This window comes from Microtus pennsylvanicus, chromosome 6, assembly GCF_037038515.1.
Source record: "Microtus pennsylvanicus isolate mMicPen1 chromosome 6, mMicPen1.hap1, whole genome shotgun sequence".
Classification (NCBI taxonomy): domain Eukaryota; kingdom Metazoa; phylum Chordata; class Mammalia; order Rodentia; family Cricetidae; genus Microtus; species Microtus pennsylvanicus.
Genome location: NC_134584.1, coordinates 31,217,335 through 31,238,858, shown reverse-complemented (window position 1 = coordinate 31,238,858; position 21,524 = coordinate 31,217,335). Strand labels below are relative to the sequence as shown.

The 21,524-nt window shown below is 44.1% G+C and overlaps 2 protein-coding genes and 1 non-coding gene across 3 annotated transcripts in view; all 3 read left to right on the top strand.

Annotated features, from left to right (window-relative positions):
• Positions 1–35: 35 nt before the first annotated feature.
• Rpl37 (ribosomal protein L37) lies at positions 36–5,591 on the top strand. The gene is made up of 4 exons (XM_075975964.1): positions 36–172; positions 741–876; positions 1,040–1,124; positions 2,366–5,591. The coding sequence occupies exons 1-4, from the start codon at positions 170–172 to the stop codon at positions 2,433–2,435; spliced, it is 294 nt and encodes a 97-aa protein (XP_075832079.1). The 5' UTR covers positions 36–169; the 3' UTR covers positions 2,436–5,591.
• On the top strand, positions 2,207–2,287 carry LOC142853227 (small nucleolar RNA SNORD72). Its single transcript, XR_012911145.1, has one exon. It is a non-coding gene; the product is annotated as a small nucleolar RNA SNORD72 (small nucleolar RNA).
• A 14,398-nt stretch (positions 5,592–19,989) lies between the features above and the next one.
• Prkaa1 (protein kinase AMP-activated catalytic subunit alpha 1) overlaps positions 19,990–21,524 on the top strand; it is a 40,072-nt gene continuing 38,537 nt past the window's right edge. Inside the window, exon 1 of the mRNA XM_075975958.1 lies at positions 19,990–20,137. Within this exon, the coding sequence (XP_075832073.1) occupies positions 20,011–20,137 (127 nt within the window). The 5' untranslated portion in view covers positions 19,990–20,010. The remainder of the gene's footprint in view (positions 20,138–21,524) is intronic.

Below are 21,524 nucleotides of genomic sequence, written 5' to 3'. Positions count from 1 at the left end.
GCTCGTTTGGCTCTCCGAATCTCCGGGTCCCAACCACACCACTGCGCCGGAGCCTTAAGAGTGCTGCACCTCGGACGACGGAAGTAGTTCTCCGGGCGGAAGCTTATCCACAGGAAGTAGCGGAAGTGCTTTCTCTTCCGGTCTCTTTGGCCTCGGCGGCAGAAGCAAGATGGTGAGTGCGGTGCTCGGGCTCTGTTAATCTCTTTCCATCCTTCTTCCCCGGGCTGCTCCGCCTGCTGCCGGTGCGTGGGGGACGAGATTCCCAATAAGGGGAACTGTTGGGCCCGGACGGGGTGCCCGCGGTGGCCCGCAGGAGCCAGGGGAACGGCCGCTCCGTGGCGGGCCGAGCCTGCGGTCCCAGCGCCGCCGTGGGTCTCCGGGCTTTGGGGGTATCGTGCGCGGTGTTGTCCCCGGGGAGATGCCCAGGACGGGTTTGGGGACATTCGGATCTAAACACCGAGAAACGAGTGGTGTTTCTTCCCTGGAGCTCGGAGCAGGAGGCGGGCACCTTCTTTGCTCTAAACCCTTAACGCTTAAAATCAAGGAGATTGCAAAAGCGCTGACGCCCTTTCAGATCGTGTGAGTTACCGGCAGTAGTTTTTTAACAATTTTCGTGGGAAGAATTTAATGCTTTGCCCCATGTACTTGTTACATCTCGTCAGTAGTCATTTTCCGTGAAAATGCCAGAGTACGTCGGAAAGTAGTCTTCAAAATTGCTTATAAATGCTTTTACCTTGCAGACGAAAGGAACGTCATCCTTCGGAAAGCGTCGCAACAAGACGCACACATTGTGCCGCCGCTGTGGCTCTAAGGCCTACCACCTTCAGAAGTCTACCTGTGGCAAATGCGGCTACCCTGCCAAGCGCAAGAGAAAGTGTAAGTGCCTTAATCTTCTGGCCGGTTATGCCTTGAGCTGAGGTAGACTAGAGAACCCCTTACTGGGTGCGTGGTGGTTGGCGAAGCTCGGTGAAAGCATTGTAAAGACACTTCTGAGAAAATTGGGTGCTTGAGAAAACCCTTTGGAATCGTGTTTTCTTAGATAACTGGAGTGCCAAGGCGAAGAGACGAAACACTACCGGGACTGGGCGGATGAGGCATCTAAAAATTGTCTACCGAAGATTCAGGTACAGTTTGTTTTGATACCATTGGCTCTGGAGGGTGGGATAAGAGTCCTGTAACTTTCCGCTGATGAATAGTGGGAATAATACTGTGGCCTGTTTGGGTTGGTTTTTTTCCCCTTTAGAGTGTATCTGTGAACCACCCGGATTTGTCAAGACTTGTTCTACGAATGGGGTCCCGAAGGCTACTTACTTGCTTGGTTAACTCTTTGGATTTTTCGAGACAGGGTTTCGCTGTGGTTTTGGTGCCTGTTTTGGAACTAGCTCTTGTAGACCAGGCTGGCCTCGAACTCAACAGCTATCCGCCTGCGTCTGCTACCTAGACCTCTTTTGGGTGCTAACCCTAGATAGGGGTTTTGTTGGTTTTTGGTTTGTTTTTAGCCCTGAAGCCGGGACCTTGACATTTCCTTAAGAATACAGAATTCTCTGCCCCATCTTAGACTTCAGAATCTGTATGGAAGCCTGCACCGCTTGCCTCGCTGCTCATCCATGATGTAGGGATTGCCCATAGGGAAAGTGAGGTTTGAGTGCTGGGGGCTTCTGGCTACAGTCTGCTGTAGGACCTGACTTCAGGGTCACAAGGCAGCAAGCAAGAGAATGTAGACAATTCCTTGTGTTTGAGTTTTTGTGTAATGGCTTGCTGGTGTTTTGTGCTTCAGATGGCTCACATTAATGAAATGAGGTTCCTAGAGTAGGTTGAGTGTTGATTACAATTCAGTCTTGGAGCCGGGCGATGGTGGCACACGCCTTTAATCCCAGCACTCGGGAGGCAGAGGCAGGCGCATCTCTAAATTCGAGGCCAGCCTGGTCTTAACAAGAGCTAGCTTCAGGACAGGCTCCAAAGCCACAGAGAAACCCTGTCTTGAAAAAACAAAAAAAAAGAATTTAGTCTTGGTTGAGCAGCTTCAAGGATGCTGTTCATCTGGTCATTCTTTTCCGTCACTAAGGAAAGATTGGAGCCTGTCCTTTATACCATAAGGACTTTGGTTCTTTTGAAAATTGGGGAAATGAGCCTAAAATTGTTGGGCCTTTTTGTTTGAATCAGTTCGTTGTAATCTGATGTGGGTATCTTAAGTGGAGTGAATGATGGCTTATCAATGATGTTCTAAAAATAAATGTCTGAACTTATGAATGCTATATTGATTTCAGCATTTTAACTGAGATAAGCTTAAGGTTTAATCAAATTGGAAATGATGTTGATGTTCCTGCATTAAGTTTTCTTGTTTTTTTTTTTTAACTTGGTGCAGACATGGATTCCGTGAAGGGACAACCCCTAAACCCAAGAGGGCAGCTGTTGCAGCATCCAGTTCATCTTGAGGATTTCAATCTGTCATAAAATAAATGTTCTGGTTTCCAAAATTATGTGTGTTGTGCTAAGGTATTTTAATGTCAGTTCAGTGTTGGATTTTGTGATTGCTTTGAATTTTAGTAGCATAAGGTTAATTCCTATGAGGCTGAAGTAGGGGCTGGGAAAGAGAATCTGAACCTGGGGACACAGGAAGTGGTGGGCTGAGTGAGGAGGCTTGCTAGGGAAGACGACCATTAACTGGAATGTTTATGTAAAATACCACAGCTGTGCAGTCTAAATTATTAATCCCTACTGTGCTTAGGGTGTCTCAAGGTGCTTGCAATCTAAATGGGACTGAAATTTCTGAGCAAAGCCCTCATGGATGGGGGCATTTGTCCTAACCCTTTTGAGCTCTTGATTCCTGAAGTTTCAGATTTTAGCATTTACTTAGACCAAGCAAGATGGTGTTTGCCTTTATTCCCAGCTCTTGGAGACAAGTGCTGTTTACTTGTAAATTGTTTTTCTAGGTGTTGGTCGGACTTTTTCGTAGTACATGAGACTACTCAAAGGTGCCAAATTCAAGGGCATGAAATTGTTTTTGGCAATGTATGGTTCATCGTGGTTGTAGGCTTGTTAAGATTATGGTGTGTTGTATGGTTACTAATGGTTGAAACACATAAATTCTAACAAGGGATGGTCAGACATTGAGACAGATGGGAGTTAAACTGGGTATCTGGACTTGAGTGGGTCTAGAGATGAAAAGGATAGCACACAGCCCCAAGGAGGTGCTAGAAGAAAAGCCCTGTTAACTAAGGTAAGTTCATCTCTGAACTAATGGCCTGTGGTGTTTGTGTGCAATAGGTCTGGGGGAAACTAGGCAATGCTGAGGCTTCTCAATTGAGGGTAGAATGCATCTAGATTCAGTTCACTGCTTTGGGTTTGGGTGTTTTTTTTTTAACTTATGTATACAGTGTTCTGAGAATAGGGAATATGGATGAAAATATAGGTTGTGAGCCACCATATGGTTGTTGGGTATTGAACTCAGGACTTCTGGAAGGGCAGCCAGTGCTCTTCACCTCTGAGCCATCTCTCCAGCCCCTGGTTTGGTGTTTCTAAAGACAGTTTCTCTGTGTAGACCAGGCTGGCTTCATCTTCAGATCTGCTTGCACCACCGCCTGGTCTAGTTTTTATGTTTGGTATGTCTGACTTGGTATGTAAGTCTTGAATTGTGACACTACACAATGTTGGGTTTCTTTCATAGCTTATGGGGTACATGTATCCTGTGATTCCCAGGTTGCACAGCTGGATCTAAACTGAGTTTTGAGCAGGGATAAGTGGCTAGAGAGCTTGGCTATTTAGCATTTTTTTTATTTGTTAAATAAAAGATCTCCAAGTCATAAGTAGCTTGAGACTCAATTTGTATATTTAGTGTTGAAAGTGCCCCCCCCCCCCAAGCCTTAGCTAACCATACTACGTCAAGTGCTAGGGTAATAGAGATGTGTGCCAGCATGCCCAGTTTTATGATCTGATTTTTGTGAAGCAGGGTCTCGCTTTGCCCAGGGCTGGCCTGTAACCCAACAGATTTGACTATCTTTCTAGTGCAGGTATTAAAGGCATGAGCCACTATGCCTGACTGTGCTCAGTTATTATTAACAAGCTGAAATCACATTTTATTGCTGTTCAGAATTTTACAAAAATATTAAAATTTTTACATTTATAAATGAAAGTGTTGATAGACCTGTGATTTTAGCATTTGGGATGATGAAAGGCAACAGAAACTAGGCCATTCTGGACTGCGTGAAACCATGTCTCTAGAAATTTTTTCCTGGAGAAGGAAATCAAATTTGGCCTGGTGCATGCTAAATGACCAAGGCAGGCTTCAGCTTTACTGAGATGACCTCTGAACTGTCTCCCTACCCGAGTTCTCTCTTCTTGTCCTATGTGTGGGGGCATATAAAGGGTCAGGTCAAGTAAGAGTTGGTCCTACCAATTGTGTTCAAAGGAAGAAATTGAAACGTTTGGTGACGTGTACCTATATCATCTTGCCAGCCCCTAATTCTCCCATTTTCTGCCTCTGTCTTGATCAAGAGTTGATGTGGACCAGCTGCTTCTGTGTGGCCAGCAACCTTGAGCTCCACTGTATCTTCTTGCCTTACTGGACTGTACTCAAATTGAACCAAAATTACTAGGTTGATTTTTGTCAAGACAGCCACACCCTTGCCTAGAGGGAATGCTGTGGCTCCCTGCCAAAGCAATTCTGTGGAAGACACTTTACAGTTTCTCTGAAGTGGTTTTTACTAGATACTAAAATAGAAGGGTAAAGATTTTTATTCACAGGCTTAAGTGCTGGCTGGGTGGTGGTGGCACATGCCTTCAGTCCCAGCACAAGGGAGGTAGAGGCAGACAGATGGATTTCTGCAAGTTCCTGGACAGCCAGGGCTACTCAGGAAATAACTAAAAATCCCAGTGAGGCAAGCAAAGTGAGTGATAGCAACCTGGGACTCCAGTTGGTTTGGGCTAGGCATGGACATGTTTTTAATGTAGTTAACCCATAACAACACAACTGTTCATGTACCCCATTCTGAACAGTGAAGTAAGATTCATCCCTCATGGTCTGTTTGGCTCTTATGTGCTATAAGGCACCTCCCTAAGTGAAGTTTTAGGGAGAGGTCTGTGCTTACCATCTGCATAGCTGAGCTTGGCAGTGGTCAGAATCAGGTCTGGTATGGAAAAGATCTTGCACTCTAGAGAGATGGTTATATATGACAAACCCTTATCTGTAACCAGCCCTTATCTGTACTGTATTACTCTATTCTCCACAGGATCTTCACTAAACCAGAACCTGCCTACTTTAGCTAAACTGGCTGACAGGAGAGCTCATGGTTTTATGAGACAGGGTCTCCCTTTGTAGTCCTGGCTACCCTAGAGCCTCTATGCAAACCTGGATAGCCTCAACTCAGAGATCCTATCTCTGTTCCTAGTGCTGGGATTAAAGTTGTTAAGCCATCGTTTCCAGCTGTTTCTCTTGTTTTTAATGTAGGTACTAGCCGTTCAAACTCTGCCTTATATCTGCACAATGAACAGTCTGAGTTGTCTCTGCAGGACTCCCATTTTTGCTCTTGGAAATCTATTTGTGATCCGTACTGTTGCTTTGCTTTAATAAAGTTGCCTTGCAACTTTTCTAACCTGTGAGCCTTTATTTCAATTCCTTGAATATGAAACTGAGAGCTAGGGCTACCTTTCAAAAGTTTGTTACTAAGAACAAGGGAGGTGCTGGGTCTAGGAGAAGGTCTGGTTTTCTCAAGTTAGAACAGAGGAAGCTGAGGTAGCATGGTAGCAAATAGCACTTCAGGCACAGAACATGGAGTGAGCAGTGCAAAATAGCAATAATTGGCCATCTGGGGATGGGAAAGGCATAATCAGAGCAGCAGCCCACAGAGGGGAAGCAGATCCCCAAGGGAGGAGAGGAAACAGGAAGCCTTCAAAGCCCTGTCCTATTAGACATGGCTCCTGAGAGACAAGAGCATGGCATAGTGATTCAGAACTCAAGAGTCTCGAGATGGTGTACTGTAACACTTTGTAAACGCAAACTACAGCATGAAAAAAAGATTTGTTTGAGGTTTCTTCTTTTTCCTCTGGTAATAAAGATGCTATTAGCAGTGAGTGTTGGAATGCATTCTTTTTTTTTAAATACTTTTTTTTTAAATATTTATTTATTATGTATACAACATTCTGTCTGTGTGTATGCCTAAAGGTCAGAAGAGGGCACCAGACCCCACTACAGATGGTTGTGAGCCACCATGTGGTTGCTGGGAATTGAACTCAGGACCTTTGGAAGAGCAGTCAGTGCTCTTAACCTCTGAGCCATCTCTCCAGCCCGGAATTCATTCTTAATTATTGAAACTGATAACAAAATTTGCCTTTTGGATGGAATTCATGCTCATGTAGAACCAAAATGCTAACTAATTGTACTCTTAAAACAGATGAAAGACACCATCCACACTTCCAAATGCAAGCAAAGCTGGGCAAGGCGGTACATGCCTCTAATCTTAGTATTTATGAGTGGGAGGCAGGAGATTTTGAGTTCAAAGCCAGTCTGGGCTACTCTATTTCAAAGTAAAAGACTGCAAGCCACTTCAAAATAATTATGGTCACAACAAACCTGCCCTTTCTTGATCTTCTTGGGTAAAAATAGAAAACAACCTTCAAGTTCTAAATATTTCTGAATACAACACTCAAGAGCATGCAATGTCAGTGTGGTTCCTTGAAAGAAGACTGGGCCCTGGCAACTAACCAAGGCTTTGAGATTTGACTGTAAATGTGACAAACGGATTCACGTTAGAGTACACCAGGGCTGTGACTGACTTGACTGAAATGTCTTGGAAGACACAAACACTGTCTAGTAGCAGATAATGTGAGGGCCAGGGAGATGGCCAAGCAAAGAAAAGAGGTAGCTAATTTACCCTGCCCAGCAGAGTCTGATAGCCCATAGCCAGAGTTCGGTCCTAGCAACCCAAGTGAATAAAAAGCCAGGTTCAGGGTCAGGCAGTGGTGGCACATGCTTTTAATCCCAACACCCGGGAGCAAAAGCAGCCCAGCCCAGTCTACAGAGCGAGTTCCAGAATGGCCAGGGAAATCCTGTCTGGGGGAGGTGGAGGAGCATGCCAGATGCAGTGGCACTCCTACAGGGAGACCAAAAGCTGAGGCAGGGGAATTGCTAGGAAGCTCTAGGGCTGCTACTTAAGCTAAAGTATCCAGTGTAGAAGAAATGGGGGAAATCTTTGCTTCAACAAGGGCGAGGATAGTAGCGGACCCCCACTCAGACTTGTGGAATATAGATAACTGCACATACACAGAAAGAATTATAAATACTAACATGTAATATGAGTTACAAGTGCAAACCAGGAATGTAGTTTCAAATAGTCTCGTAGTCACATTTAAAATGTGAAACTAATTCTACTGTATTAATCTAATGTAGCCCACATGTGTCACCACATACTAGGCATTAAAAATTGAAACATCTTGGAAAGCTGGGTGTTGGTGATGCACGTCTTTAATCCCAGCACGTAGGAGGAAGAAGCAGGAAGATCTCTGTGAGTTCGAGGCCAGCCTTGAACAGAGGCTGTGCCAGCACAAGCTCCAAAGTTACACAGAGAAACCCTGTCTCAAAAAGCAAGCAAAAAAAAAAAAAAACTGGATTAAAAAATTAAGACAGCTTAGATTTTCTTCCTACTTAGGAAAGTATAATATACTTTTCACCATCCACATATCTCACTTTTGCTAGCTGGATTTCAGTGCTCTGGTGTCTCGTGGCTACCTAAGAAGCAATGTGAACCTCCCTTTGAGTGTGAATGGCCATTTGATAACACCTCTTCAACAAGAATAACAACCAGCCGGGCGGTGGTGGCGCACGCCTTTAATCCCAGCACTCGGGAGGCAGAGGCAGGCGGATCTCTGTGAGTTCGAGGCCAGCCTGGTCTACAAGAGCTAGTTCCAGGACAGGAACCAAAAAGCTACGGAGAGACCCTGTCTCGAAAAATTAAAAAAAAAAAAAAAAGGATAACAACCATTGGGGCTGGAGAGATGGCTCAGTGGTTAAGAGCATTGCCTGCTCTTCCAAAGGTCCTGAGTTCAATTCTTCTGGCCTTCAGGCATACACACAGACAGGAAAAAAAAAGAATAACAACCATTGCAGTAGACTTGGCACACATGCCTGAATCCTAGCCCATATTCAGGGCTGGAAAGATCTGTTTAGAAAAACAAGCAGGGTGGTGGTGGTGCACACCTTTAATCCCAGCACTCAGGCAGACCTCTGTGAGTTCAAGGCCAGCCTGGTCTACAAGAGCTAGTTCCAGAACAGGAAAAAAAAAGCCAGGAAGCAAAAATAATACATATAAAATATATATATATATACAAAAGCTATATATTTTTAATATATTCCATATGTTGTAGTATACAATGTTAATATATGATACATGTTATATATCAATGTATTTTATGTGATAATACATAAATGATATAACAATACATATTATATTTATACATTAATATCTTTAGATAATTTATTTCACTTTATTTCATGTGCGTCGGTATGAAGGTGTCAGATCCCCTGGGACTGGACTTACAGACAGTTGTGAGCTGCCATGTGGATTTTGCAATTTGAACCTGGATCCTCTGGAAGAGGAGCCAGTGCTCCCAACCTCTGAGCCATCTCTCCAGCCCTACATTAATTTTTTTTTTTTTTTTTGGTTTTTCGAGACAGGGTTTCTCTGTAGCTTTGGTGCCAGTCCCGGAACTAGCTCTTGTAGACCAGGCTGGCCTCGAACTCACAGAGATCCGCCTGTCTCTGCCTCCGGAGTGCTGGATTAAAGGCGTGCGCCACCATTGCCCGGCTCTACATTAATATTTTTGAGACAAGGTTTTTGTAGCCCTGGATGTCCTGAAACACACTATGTAACCAGACTGGCCTTAAACTCACAGAAATCCTCCTGCCTCTGCTTCCTGAGTGGTAATTTTAAAGGTGTGTGACACCATGCCTGGCTTAGTTACTTTTCTATTCTTCTATTGCTATAAAGAAAAACCATGGTGGGGCTGGAGAGATGGCTCAGCAGTTAAGAGCATTGCCTGCTCTTCCAAAGGTCCTGAGTTCAATTCCCAGCAACCACATGGTGGCTCACAACCATCTGTAATGAGGTTTGGTGCCCTCTTCTGGCCTGCAGACATACACGCAGAAAGAATATTGTACGCATAATAAATAAATAAATAAATAAATGAATAAATATTAAGAAAAACCATGACCAAGGCAACTTATAGAAGAAAGAGTTTATTGGGTCTGACAGATGGAAAGACAATGGCCATTGTGACCAGGAGCATGGCAGTAGGCAGGTAGGTATGATGGAGCTGGGAACTTACATCCTGAGCTGCAAGCAGGAGGCAAAAAGGAGAACTAACTGAGATGGCCTGGGCCTGTGGAACCTTAGGTCCACCCCCAGTGACACACCTCCTCCAAGAAGAGCATGCCTCTTAATCCTTCCCAAACAGTCCTGGGAACCAAGTATTCAAATATAGGAGCCTATGAGGGCCATTTGCATTCAAACCACTACATGACACTAGGGAAGTGTAAATTAAAACACAACAATATAGTACTACAAGCTTCCAGAATAGCTAAAAGAAAAAAATCATAGTAAATGTTAATGAGGAACAGCTGCAATACTCGTTCATTGCTGCTGGGAATGCTAAACTCTATAGCCACACTGGAAAGGGCTGGCTGCCTCTTATACAGCTAACAGCAGTTCGAGCCTATTTATAGTTAGGATAAAGGTAATATTAAGGTCTGTATGTAAAAGTTTACTGAAGGCTATTTTTGCTTTTTTTTTTTTTTTTTTTTTTTTTGGTTTTTCGAGACAGGGTTTCTCTGTGGCTTTGGAGCCTGTCCTGGAACTAGCTCTGTAGATCAGGCTGGTCTCGAACTCACAGAGATCCACCTGCCTCTGCCTCCCGAGTGCTGGGATTAAAGGCGTGCGCCACTATCGCCCGGCCTATTTTTGCTTCTGCTCTGCTGTGTGACAAAACTTTCCCTGGGGAGGCACAACACACATGTCAACTCACCCCAGACAGGAAACCCATGCAGACCAAAGTACAGACCGCAAAGTCAGACTTGGTGAACCAATGAGTTTTATTGGGGTATCTTACATGAATATGAGTGAGCGATTACTCACAGGAACAGAAATGACTCAAAGACAGTTATATCACCAAGCCCAACACCAGCACAGGTGACAGTTCACCAAAGCTAGTAACTGCGGGGTGGTGGTGGTGCACAGCTGGAATCCCAGCCCTCGGGAGGCAGAGGCAGGTGAATCTTGGTGACTTTGAGGACAGCCTGGTCTACAAAGCATGTTCTAGGATAGTCAGGGCTGTTGCGCACAGAGAAACCATGTCAGGAAGGAAGGAAGGAAGGAAGGGAGGGAGGGAGGGAGGGAGGGGAGGGGAGGGGAGGGGTGAGGGGAGGGGAGGAGAGGGGAGGGGTGAGGGGAGGAGGTAAGAGGAGAGGAGAAAAGGAAGGAAGAAGCTGTGCATTGGTGGTACACACCTTTAATCCCAGCACTCGGGAGGCAGAGGCAGGTGGATCTTTGTGAGTTCAAGGCCAGCCTGGTCTACAAGAGCTAGTTCCAGGACAGGCTCCAAAGCTACAGAGAAACCCTGTCTCGAAAATAAATAAATAAATAAATAAATAAATAAATAAATAAAAAAAAAAAACAAAATAAATAAATAAAATAGCTAGAAACCTGGAACCACCAGCAGGAAGGTAAACAGTTTGGAAAGTGTACTTTCTGTCGGGGTCCAGCCCCAACATAAAACATTTCTCACCAGTGTAGAGGTGTGGGAATAAAGACACAATTTACTGGACAGTATCGGGAGGGATTTTCAGTGATCATTCAAATCCTGAAATCACCCGCTTTTGTTTTTTTAAATAGCTTTTATATCAATGTAAACTGAAAGGGAAGGTAATAAAAACTTCATTAGCATTCTGTTTGGGGGGTGTGTGACTTAAGTCACATCTTGTTTATGTCTATTTTGTCCTGTAGACTGAGAACACCTCTTCCCCAGGTGACCTCATAATTTACAACAGAAGGAACAGAGCTATCTTAGCATATCCTGACACGTGTTGGGATGCCACCGGGTTTGCTTTACTTCAAAAGAGCCAGGCCATCCCCTCCTGCGTGGAAGGTGCGTATTGTGTTTGTAAGTCACTCAGATTTCTGACCAGCAGACCATGTGGAATTTTGCCTGCATATTTCCGCCCCTACACCTTTCCAGGTGCCTCAGTTGGTCTAAACCTCCTCCAGGCAGCTCAGCTGCTCCTCCCACCTCAGCTAGTCTGTTCTGGTCTCGAGTCTTATTTATCCTTTGACTTGTCTAAGAGACATCTTGGCAGCCTGGCTCATCTGAGAGGGACTATCAGCTTTTGTTTTTTACTCTGGCAGGGAGGAACCCAGTGAACCCAGTCAGTTTCAGGGACTCTTGAAGCTCTTTTAAGTTGTTTACCTTTCTGCTTAAGGAGCATCCCTGCAGGATAGAATGTTTCAATCTTGGAGGAAACTGTTCCCCAACATGCAAAGGTAGTGCTTCTCTACCTTCCTAGAGCTGTGGCCGCTTGATACAGTTCTTCATGCAGTGACGACTCCAACCATAAAATTATTTTCATTGCTACTTCATAACTGTAATTTTGCTACTGCTATGAATTGTAAACATCAGTATTTTCTGATGGTGTTAGGTGACCCATGTGAAAGGGTTGTTTGGCCTCCAAAGGGGCCATCAACCCACTACTTGAGAACCACTGCTCTAAGATTATGCTAAGAGAAAGGACATTCTAAAAGAGGCAAGACTGTAACAAAATTTGGGTGGGTAATTAAAGTATTCTATATTCACAGTGGTTCCAGTTAAGACAACTGAATATGATTTTCTAAACTCATTGAATGCTACATCTACAATAGGGGAATTTCACTGCATGTCAATTTTACTTCAATAAATTCATCAAGAAAACAAGTGACATGTTTTCACTCCCCTAAACAACTTTGAGCCGTCTTCCTGATGTGCTATATTACATGTGGGCTGGAGGTACACAGGCAGGAGATACTTCAGGGTATACACGTACTCCTGATTGGACATGATGGAAAATGCAATGAACTATGAGCTTTCCTTCTTAAGCCCTTGCAATACTTGGTCTGGGGCCACTTCCGAGGATCTGGCCCTGGCCAGAGTCCATCCATCTGGCAAGTATTGAATTAGAACTTGCTTCAAGTTTTTTTTTTTGTTTTTTATCGGGACAGGGTTTCTCTGTAGTTTTGGAGCCTGTCCTGGAACTAGCTCTTGTAGACCAGGCTGGTCTCGAACTCACAGAGATCCGCCTGCCTCTGCCTCCCGAGTGCTGGGATTAAAGGCGTACGCCACCATCACCTGGCTTCAAGTTTGACTTGAAACTGTGGTAGTAGTCTTATTTTCAAGCCATGGGGTGAACAATATCTGCTTGCTGCTCTTAGTCACCTCTCAATGATGGATTATGACCCCTGGAAGGCCAATATGTTCTCTTAACTACTTATCCACTGTACCACTTCTCCAGCCTTAAATTTCTAGTTCTTAAGGATGGACATTCATTAGTGATTTCCTTGCAAACTTTGGAAAGAGGAAACAGAGTAACGATGAGAGGAAAACGTGAAGAAGGCAGGTAACCAAGGTCAAGATCGACAGGATGAATCCTGACAACAGGATGTGGCTTTGACTGGGCCACAAAAGCAGACATTAGTCCATTTTTGTTCCGCTAAGTCCACCAGCAATCTAGCTATGAGAAAAGTACCGGATGAATTTTACTGGGATATTCTACAATGTACCAGTGCTCCCAACACTGCCAAGGACGCAGAACTTGGAAATCTCAACTGAGAAAAGACTAAGAAGGCACAGGAGTTTGGGCTGCTGTTTCAGTGATAGAAAGACAAATAGATGTTTGATATCTGCACTTGGTTCCTGGTTCACAGCTTCTAACACCTTTGTAGAAAGAGGCACTAGAAAAATCTTTTGTCAACTTTTGGATTTGAGCCCTGCTCCTGACAAAGCACCAGGTGCCTTTGCAATCTTCCACGTATAGAATAGGAACATTTTTTGTTTTAACAAAAAGATTCTGTGATACCTTAAGATGGGGCATGCTCACTGAAAGATCCAGCCCTTTGGTTAGAAAATTGACACTCACCCCTATCTTCCCATATCCATAAAGGGCAAAGAGGTGAAGTTGAATTCATTCCTCCTGCTTATGTAATGTAGACTCTACAAAGACACAAAAGTGTAGTTTTTGTTTTTGTTTTGAAAGATCCCCAGAGTGGGAAGACTCTCACTCAAGTCTCGGGATAACACGACCTCCCAGGAACTCACGAGAGACCATCCTTGCTGCAATCACACGAGGTTTATTGACAGGAACCAGCGTGCTGGGGCCAAGATTCATATCCCGTGGGATAGAGGAGTTCGACCCTGAGTAGCTGGGAAAAGAGGTATTTAAGAGAAGAAACCACAACCCAAAGCAGATAGGGAGGGCGTCATTGGAAAATTCCAAAAACACCAGTGATAATCACAAGGGGGTAACTCCCATTTCTCAAGATTATTTTTAAGATGATAATCTAACTTTATAGTCAGCTAGTTCCTGGAATAGAGTCATTGAACTGGCTAACCTAGATTTTTGGCTCTATTCTTCCTACTAGGGGGTCTGGATTTATCTGGATCTTTCAGTTTTTGGTTTTCTTTTCCTCTTTTAGGGTTCTGCCATTCAGCTCCCAAACAAATGCTTGGAGACTTATTCTTACTTACGAATGGCCAGCCTTAGCTTGGCTTTTTTCTAACTAGCTTTTCTTTACTTAAATTATTCTGTTTATCTCTTGCCTCCGGGCTTTTACATTTCTCTATTCTCTGTTCCTTTCTTTCTTACTCTGTGTCTGTCTGGATGCCTGGCCCTGACATCTTTTCCTTCTCCTTTTCTTAACTCCAGCTCTTCTTTCTTCTCCTATTTATTCTCTCTGCCTGGCAGCCCCACCTATTCCTCTCTCCTGTCTAGCTATTGGTCATTCAGTCGTGCTTTATTAGACCAATCAGGTGTTTTAGACACGCAAAGTAGCACAGTTTTACATAGTTAAACAAATGCAACATAAAAGAACGCAGCACATCATTTCATCATTAAACAAATATTCCATAGAATAAACAAGTGTACACATCTTAAACTAATATTCCACCACACAAAAGTACATGGTTTGGATTACTGAACATTTACAAGTTTCTGGGTGCTTATTGTTGGTAGTGGACTTGGCTACCTCTTCCTAAATTCTCTGCCTGATCTGCCTCTTGCTGTGGAATAATCCCTTTGTGCACACTGTGAAGACTTGTTGCTGTGATTGGCTTAATAAACAAGTTAACTAGCCAAGAGCTGAACAGATTCTAAGGTAATGTAGGAAAGCCAAACTGAGAATGATGGGATAAGGAAGGGCGGAGTCAGAGGAGTCACCAGTCGATGCAGCCGGATATACAAAATGGGATAGAAGTAAAAGCCATGAGTCTCGGGTCAGCACATAGATAGGCTAATAGAAATGGGTTAAGTTGTAAGAGGTAGTTAGTAAGAAGCCTGAACTATTGACCAAGAATTTTAATAATATTAAGCTTCTGAGTGATTCTTTAAGAATGGCTCCCCAGACAGGAAAACTCCACCTACAACCTCTTGCATCTGAGTGAATCTTTTGTGACATCATCTGTAATTAACTATTTAAGTAGACTGTCTAAACAAACTGTTTTCTTTGGTTGTGTGAGCTGATGTAGAAAACAGAACTAGAGGAAAGGTTTGTAGGCTGTGATGTACAGAAGTACAAAATATATAGTTGACAACAGATAAGGAAAGTGGTTCTATGGGGTTGAGCTCTTAATTTATGGGGTCTGACACTATTTTCAAGAAGAAATTGTGAAAAGTTGAATAACTTGTAAGGTTGGTTCCTTGTGTTGTCTTCCTACATGGTGGAAAGAGAGCTCTCTGCAGTCTTTAAAGGCACGAATTCTATTCCTGTGGTCTTTACCCTCATGACCTAATTGATCCTCAAAGTAATGGTAGAATTTTAACATATACATTTTGGAGATACATGCATTTAGTCAGTAATATCTAAATATAGTGTAATATCCTGCAGATTATCTGATAACAAAGAATGCAGTGTTAGTGACTTTTTCTCATGATTGAGACAAAATAGCAAGAAAAGTGACTGTCTAGGGAATTATCATACAGAGACACAAAGCCCTTCAATGTAATGGTGTTTCCCATTTTTTAATGTGGGAAAAACCTCTCTCCTTTAACTAATTCCTCCCTTTCAGAATTCCCAATTGTCTTACCAAATCTGCCGTCGATGTTGAAGATGTGTGACTGATTGCTGCTGTGTAGAACAGTAAAAGCCTAACTGTATTTCAAGGCAGCTACCTAGTTTGTCAGCAGCCTGAGAAAGTGGTTCAGGGAGAGAGTCCACCAGGAGATAAAAAAGAAAAACCTAGCCTATAGGGCAGTGACTCTAGCCAACAACAGTGACTTGTAGCTCTGGTGATGCCGGTGACTGTAAAGCCACAGGCAATCGGTTTTTTTGTGAATTCATACCCCAAACATTGGACGTCAAGTATAGCATGAATAATTGAAACCCAGAGACAGATATTGGGGTTCAACATGAAGATCAGGCTGCTCGGATTAAAGGTGTCTGTTACTACTGCCTGGCCTGTTTGACTGACTAGTGTGGCTGTTTTGCATTCTGGTCTTCTCAAGCAGCTTTATTTATTAAAAAGCAAACGAAATATCACTACATATTCCATCATGGCTAGGTAGGTAGAATACAAAGAATTCTCTCAGTAGAATATGATACTTTTCACCTTTCTTAACAGTAGGAAACATGACTTTTCATTTCATTAAAAAATGTCAGTTTTCATAGTGCCTGGAACTAAAAAGCAGATGAAGAAAGTGAAGGTTTGGAGATGGATCAGTGCAAGAATGAATGAAAATAAGGTAGAAGAAAGTGTATTAACATTAAAAAAATAAAAACCCAAACAAACAGGAAGGATAGAGAAGAAGCAAAGTGCTATAGAGCTTATTCTTTATTATTTCAGACACTCAATTTGATTGGAGTTTTAACTCAAAATAAGAAAAACAAAACAAACTCCTCACCCCCAAACTAACAACAACACAATCCCTCCAAACAAAACCCTCAAAACCCTGAGCATGTAAAGCTGCTTAAGCCCCAGCTGTGGTCAATAGATAAGACAATCTCTAAGTTCCTGCCCAACGGTTTGACTTGCTATTTCAGACTTTCCACACAACCAGAAAATGTAGGCTTTATTGAAGACTTTAAAAAAAAAGGTAGGGGTTGGAGAAATGGCTCAGGGATTAAGAGCACTGGCTGCTCTTCCAGAGGTCCTGGGTTCAATTTCCAGCAACCACATGGCAGCTCACAACTGCCTGTAACTCCAGTTTCTGGGGATCTGACACCCTCACAGACATACATACAGACAAAACACTGGTGAACATAAAATAAAAACAAATAAAACCTTAAACCCAAAACTAAGAATGAACATGAAACTAGTCAATATTGAAGAACATAATTCTTTTCAACAATAAAAGCTACCGCTGCCTGGCCTGTTTGACTGACTAGTGTGGCTGTTTTGCATGCTGGTCTTCGCAGGCAGCTTTATTTATTAAAAACAATGAATAGGCTGAGGGTGAAAATAATACCGGAGTGCATTTCTTCATTTTTAAAATTTTTAAATTAATTATCTTTTGTTTAAACAGGTTTAACAATAAAATTTTACCAAATTACAAAATTTATTTATTTATTTTTTTTTGGTTTTTCGAGACAGGGTTCTCTGTGGTTTTGGAGCCTGTCCTAGAACTAGCTCTTGTAGATCACGCTGGTCTCAAACTCACAGAGATCCGCCTACCTCTGCCTCCCAAGTGCTGGGATTAAAGGCGTGCGCCACCACCGCCCGGCTCAAATTACAAAATTTAAAGTGTGTGGTTTATTAGAGTCAATTTCTAACTGAGACTATGGGAAGGCAAATCAAAGTGTTAAATTGACTTAAAAATGTGTTTCCAAGGAAAATTAAAAAAGAAAACCAAGAACAAATGTGTGATAGACATTTGTCTTTACACTTTCTCAGAGTATTTTATTTTGATTCTAGGATTTTTGAGACTTTAAACTTTGTGTGTTAACTCTAATTGTATCTGATAATAACACTTTATAAAAACAAAACAAAAATGAAAAAAATAAAGCCTTCCAGTTGCCTTTGTATGATTTTCAACTTTTTTTGTTTTTCTTTGTGAAACAGTCCTGGCTATCTTGGAACTCACTCTGTAGACCAGGCTGACCTCGAACTCACAGAAATCCACCTGTCTCTGCCTTCCAAGTCCTGGGACTAAAGGGTGTGCACCATTACTGCCTTTTTTTTTTTTTAAGATTTATTTATTATGTATACAGCATTCTGCCTCCATGTATACCTGCGTGCCAGAAGAGGGCGCCATATCTCATTACAGATGGTTGTGAGCCACCATGTGGTTGCTGGGAATTGAACTCAGAACCTCTGGAAGAGCAGCCAGTGCTCTTAACCACCGAGCCATCTCTCCAGCCCCTGCCTGGTTGATCTTTAGCTTTTGAAGGTTGTTTTTACTTTTCCTTTGGAGACAGTCTCAGTCCTGCAGCCTGGAGCCCTTCATGTAGCCCTGGAACTCATAGCCACATCTGCTTCTCTAGAAGAGCTGGGGTCGAGGATGCGCCTTCATGCTCGATTGTGTGTTAGATTCTCAAGTCTTTAATAGTTTCAGGAGAAACTGCAAATGGTTTTTTTTACAAAACTCAGTTCCTGTTTACTCTTTTGCAACATCCTAGTGATGTAACTGGCACACGGAGTATTCTGTTATTCTTTTCTTTATTTTGAACGTTACTTACTGTGTTTATGTGTAGGCATGCAGGTGGAGATCAGAGGATAGCTTCTGGGAGTCTGTTCTCTCCTTCTGCCATGTAGGTTCTGGGGTTCAAATTCAGGTCTTCAGGCTTGGCAGTGTGTGCCTTTAACTGTTGAGCCATCTCTCCTACCTTAGTTTGTGTTAGGTTTGAGAGGTCTCATGTGGTTCGGGGTGGCCTCAAAGTCCCTAGGTAGCAGAATTTCTGACCCCTCCCCCCCACCGTAATGTCGAGTGCTGAGATTTTCAGACACAAGCTGTCATGCTCACTTTTATGAGCTGCTGGGGATCAAACCTCAAACCTACAGCTTCATCCAAGCTAGGCAAGCGCTCTATCAACTGAGTTACAGCCTTAGTCCAGCTATTTCTTTTAGATTGAAATAAATAGCAGAAACCCCTTGGGCCAAATCCTAGCCACGAAGTGAATTAAGATGCTGTTTCACCCTCCTTAATAGAATTCAGAGCTATTTCTGCCTTATAGGAATCCAAAAAGCCTCACAAGGCAAAGAAGAAAAGTTAAAGTCAGTCGCTCAAATACACCAGCTATCAAAAATGTCTTATTTTCCTGTGAGTTCGAGACCAGCCTGGTCTACAGAGTGAGTTCCAGGACAGTCAGAGCTACACACAGAGAAACCCTGTCTCAAAAACCAAAACAAACAAAGTCTTATTTTACTTTTCAACCTAAGTGTAAGGTAGGGAGTTGACTATCCACAACTGGTCTCTGCTTATGAAATGCTGTAAACAAGAGGTTCTCAACCTGTAGGTCAGGACCCCTTTGTGGGTCAAACGACCCTTTTACAGGGGTTGCCTGTCCACGGATATTTACAATACGAACGGTAACAGTAACAAAATTACAGTCATGAAGTAGCAACAAAAATAACTGTATGGCTGGGGGGTCTCCACAACGTATTAAAGGGTCTCAGCATTAGGAAGGTTGAGAACCAGGGCACTAAGCTCCAATTGGATTTCTTTCCCCTGAAGTGCTTTTCTGGAACAAACCAGCACTTAACACCACTTTGATGTCTGAAGCTAGAAGATGAGGAAACTAGGAGACCTGACAATTTTCATCCCGAAGAAAAATGGCTTTTCTAGGTTCTTAAAACGAAACAAAAAACCCCTTCATGAAGACTGACCATTTTGTCCATTGACATCGACAGAAATTGAAACTGCAAAACTGAAGGAGGCATACACATTTTTAAAAAAAATGATAATGCGGTTGATTTTGCCTATTGTGTAACAGACTAACGTGAAATTTCTGTTACAAACGTTTTCTTTGTAATGTTATGGCTCCGTTTATACCAACAATACAATCCTTTTTTTTTAGTGCAGAGAAAGTGTACATTTCAGTGATAATGTAAAAATATTAATTTCTCTACACCATATGTTCGGGATAACATCTCTCTTTTCCGTAAACACACACACACGGGCCCACATTTCCAGTCTGCTGCTCGCCACAGGATAAATTTGAGGGTAGCAAATTTCCTAGGACGGAAGACTCTCCAGACTGCTTGAGCTGTGCGGTGACCAATAGTAGTAACTGGCTCAGAGTCTTTTTGTTTTGTTTTTTTCTTTTCTTTTCTTTTTTTTTTTTTAAGCAGTGGGAAGTATTAAAAGTGCAAGTGAAAACACCCCGGGCTTCCAGATGCCACTGAGATGTAAACTAAGGTTAGAAGTCAGTGGCAGGGCGGTGTCCCTTGCCATGTTTCAAAGCACACTGCACTGTCCCGGGGCAACGTTTCTGCATTGCCCTCGTGGGAATTACAGGGGGGACTGAACCCTCACCAGCAGACCCTGAAGTGGCCACTGGAGGGGACGCTAGGGAGCCCCCTCCACCCCCGCGCGCAGGTGGGCGGGCGGGCGCGCGCAGAGGGATGCGGGGCGCCGAGGCGAGTACCGGCGCCGCTCCCGCCACCCCGCCGCCCAGCCCGCCAGGGGGAGCGAGTGCGCTCGGCGGCCGGCTGCGGGGACTGCGGGGCCTGAGCGGGCGGCGGCCGGCGACTGCGCCCCGCCGCGGCGCACCCGCGTCCCCACCCCCTCGGCACCCGCCCGCCCCCGGCGCGGCCCTACCCGCCCCCTCCGCCCCCTCCCGCGGCGCCATGCGCAGACTCAGTTCCTGGAGAAAGATGGCGACGGCCGAGAAGCAGAAGCACGACGGGCGGGTGAAGATCGGCCACTACATCCTGGGGGACACGCTGGGCGTCGGCACCTTCGGCAAAGTGAAGGGTGAGGACGCCGGGGCCGGCGCGGACCCCGCGGACGGAGGGGGACCGTGCCTTTTCGCATCCTCCCCCGCGCCCGCCTTCCGGGTCTCTGGGCTCCGTATCCCCGGTCCCGGCGGCGCTGGGAGCCGAGCCCGAGGCCGCCGCGGGCTGCAGAGCCGTAGGGTCCGCTGCGGTGGGGTGGGGGCGGTCGCCTTGGCAACGGCGCGGCGCCCGAGGGGCGGGGATGTCTCTGGGTTCAACTTTCCCAGGCGAGGGAGTTGGTCACTGAGGCGCGCGGGGGCGCCTGGCGGGGACGAGGGGGTCTCATCTCGTTTCCTGCTCCCTTGTGCACCCTTGGTGCATAGCTAGCCCATCGCGCCTCGCCGGTCCTCGGAGTTGTCGCTGCCTCGCTTTTAAGGAGGTTGTCGGCTTAAGTGCTTGACCGGTTTCTTGAGTCGAAATGTGTTCTCCCCAAAGTAAGGTAGCTGTGGCGAGATCTTTCAGAAATAATAATAATAATAGTGATAACAGTCATGATGATGACCTTGTAAGGACTACAGATCTCCATTAGGACACTTGATGGATATGCGTGTGAACTGGCGCTGTGTTTTCTGTGCATGGTTTACAGCTGAATTCAGACCCTGTGCTTTTAAGTGTTTTCATTTTCGGAAGTTTTGCGATTTCTGAGAGCCATACCTGGTAGGTAGGGCATACATTATCTCCAGGTGGTATTTATTTGCCTATTGATATAATTTCCGTTTATCCTCACAGTATATGTATATTAGTAATTTAGTGCACATCCTTTGGGCTCTGTGTTTGTTTTGGTAGAATCCCGTTACTGTGTTAGCAAAAGTACAAGCATTCTTGTCAACAATAAGCTTGCTGTCTAGCCCCCAGCTAGACAAGGGGAATTCTGATGCAACCTTTGTGAGGTGGACTTTTTTTCCCCCTTTAAAATATTTAAGCTTGCTATTAAGTATTTAGAGGAAGGAAGTTTGGGACTGATAAGAAACAATTCATGCATTGGTTTGGAGAAATAATACACTATGACCTGCATATAGTAAACTCTTAGTAGATAGTGATTGAAATAAAAAGTTCATGGAAACTTACACAGTGAGCCAACTGAGCTCTGTTCTCCCAGGAGGAACAGAAGAACCCTTCCTTCTCTTGCCCTTTCCTAGTCCTAAAACTTGGACGTTGCTGTGTAACGCCCAGGGGAGCAAATGCATGAACCTTAGGAAAATCAGTTGCACCAATGTGGGAGAGGAGCAGGCAAAAGTGTAGGGCAGTAGCGAATCATGATGGGTATTAAGGTGCTGTGTGCTCATCCAGGTTTCTGCTTTTGGTTGGTTGTTGTATGTATGTATGTATGTATGTATGTATGTATGTATGTATGTATGTATCTATCT

Coding starts and splice junctions, on each gene's coding strand:
- Rpl37 (XM_075975964.1), top strand. Junction 877..1,039: donor TGCCAAGCGCAAGAGAAAGT/GTAAGTGCCTTA, acceptor GTGTTTTCTTAG/ATAACTGGAGTGCCAAGGCG. Junction 1,125..2,365: donor ATTGTCTACCGAAGATTCAG/GTACAGTTTGTT, acceptor AACTTGGTGCAG/ACATGGATTCCGTGAAGGGA.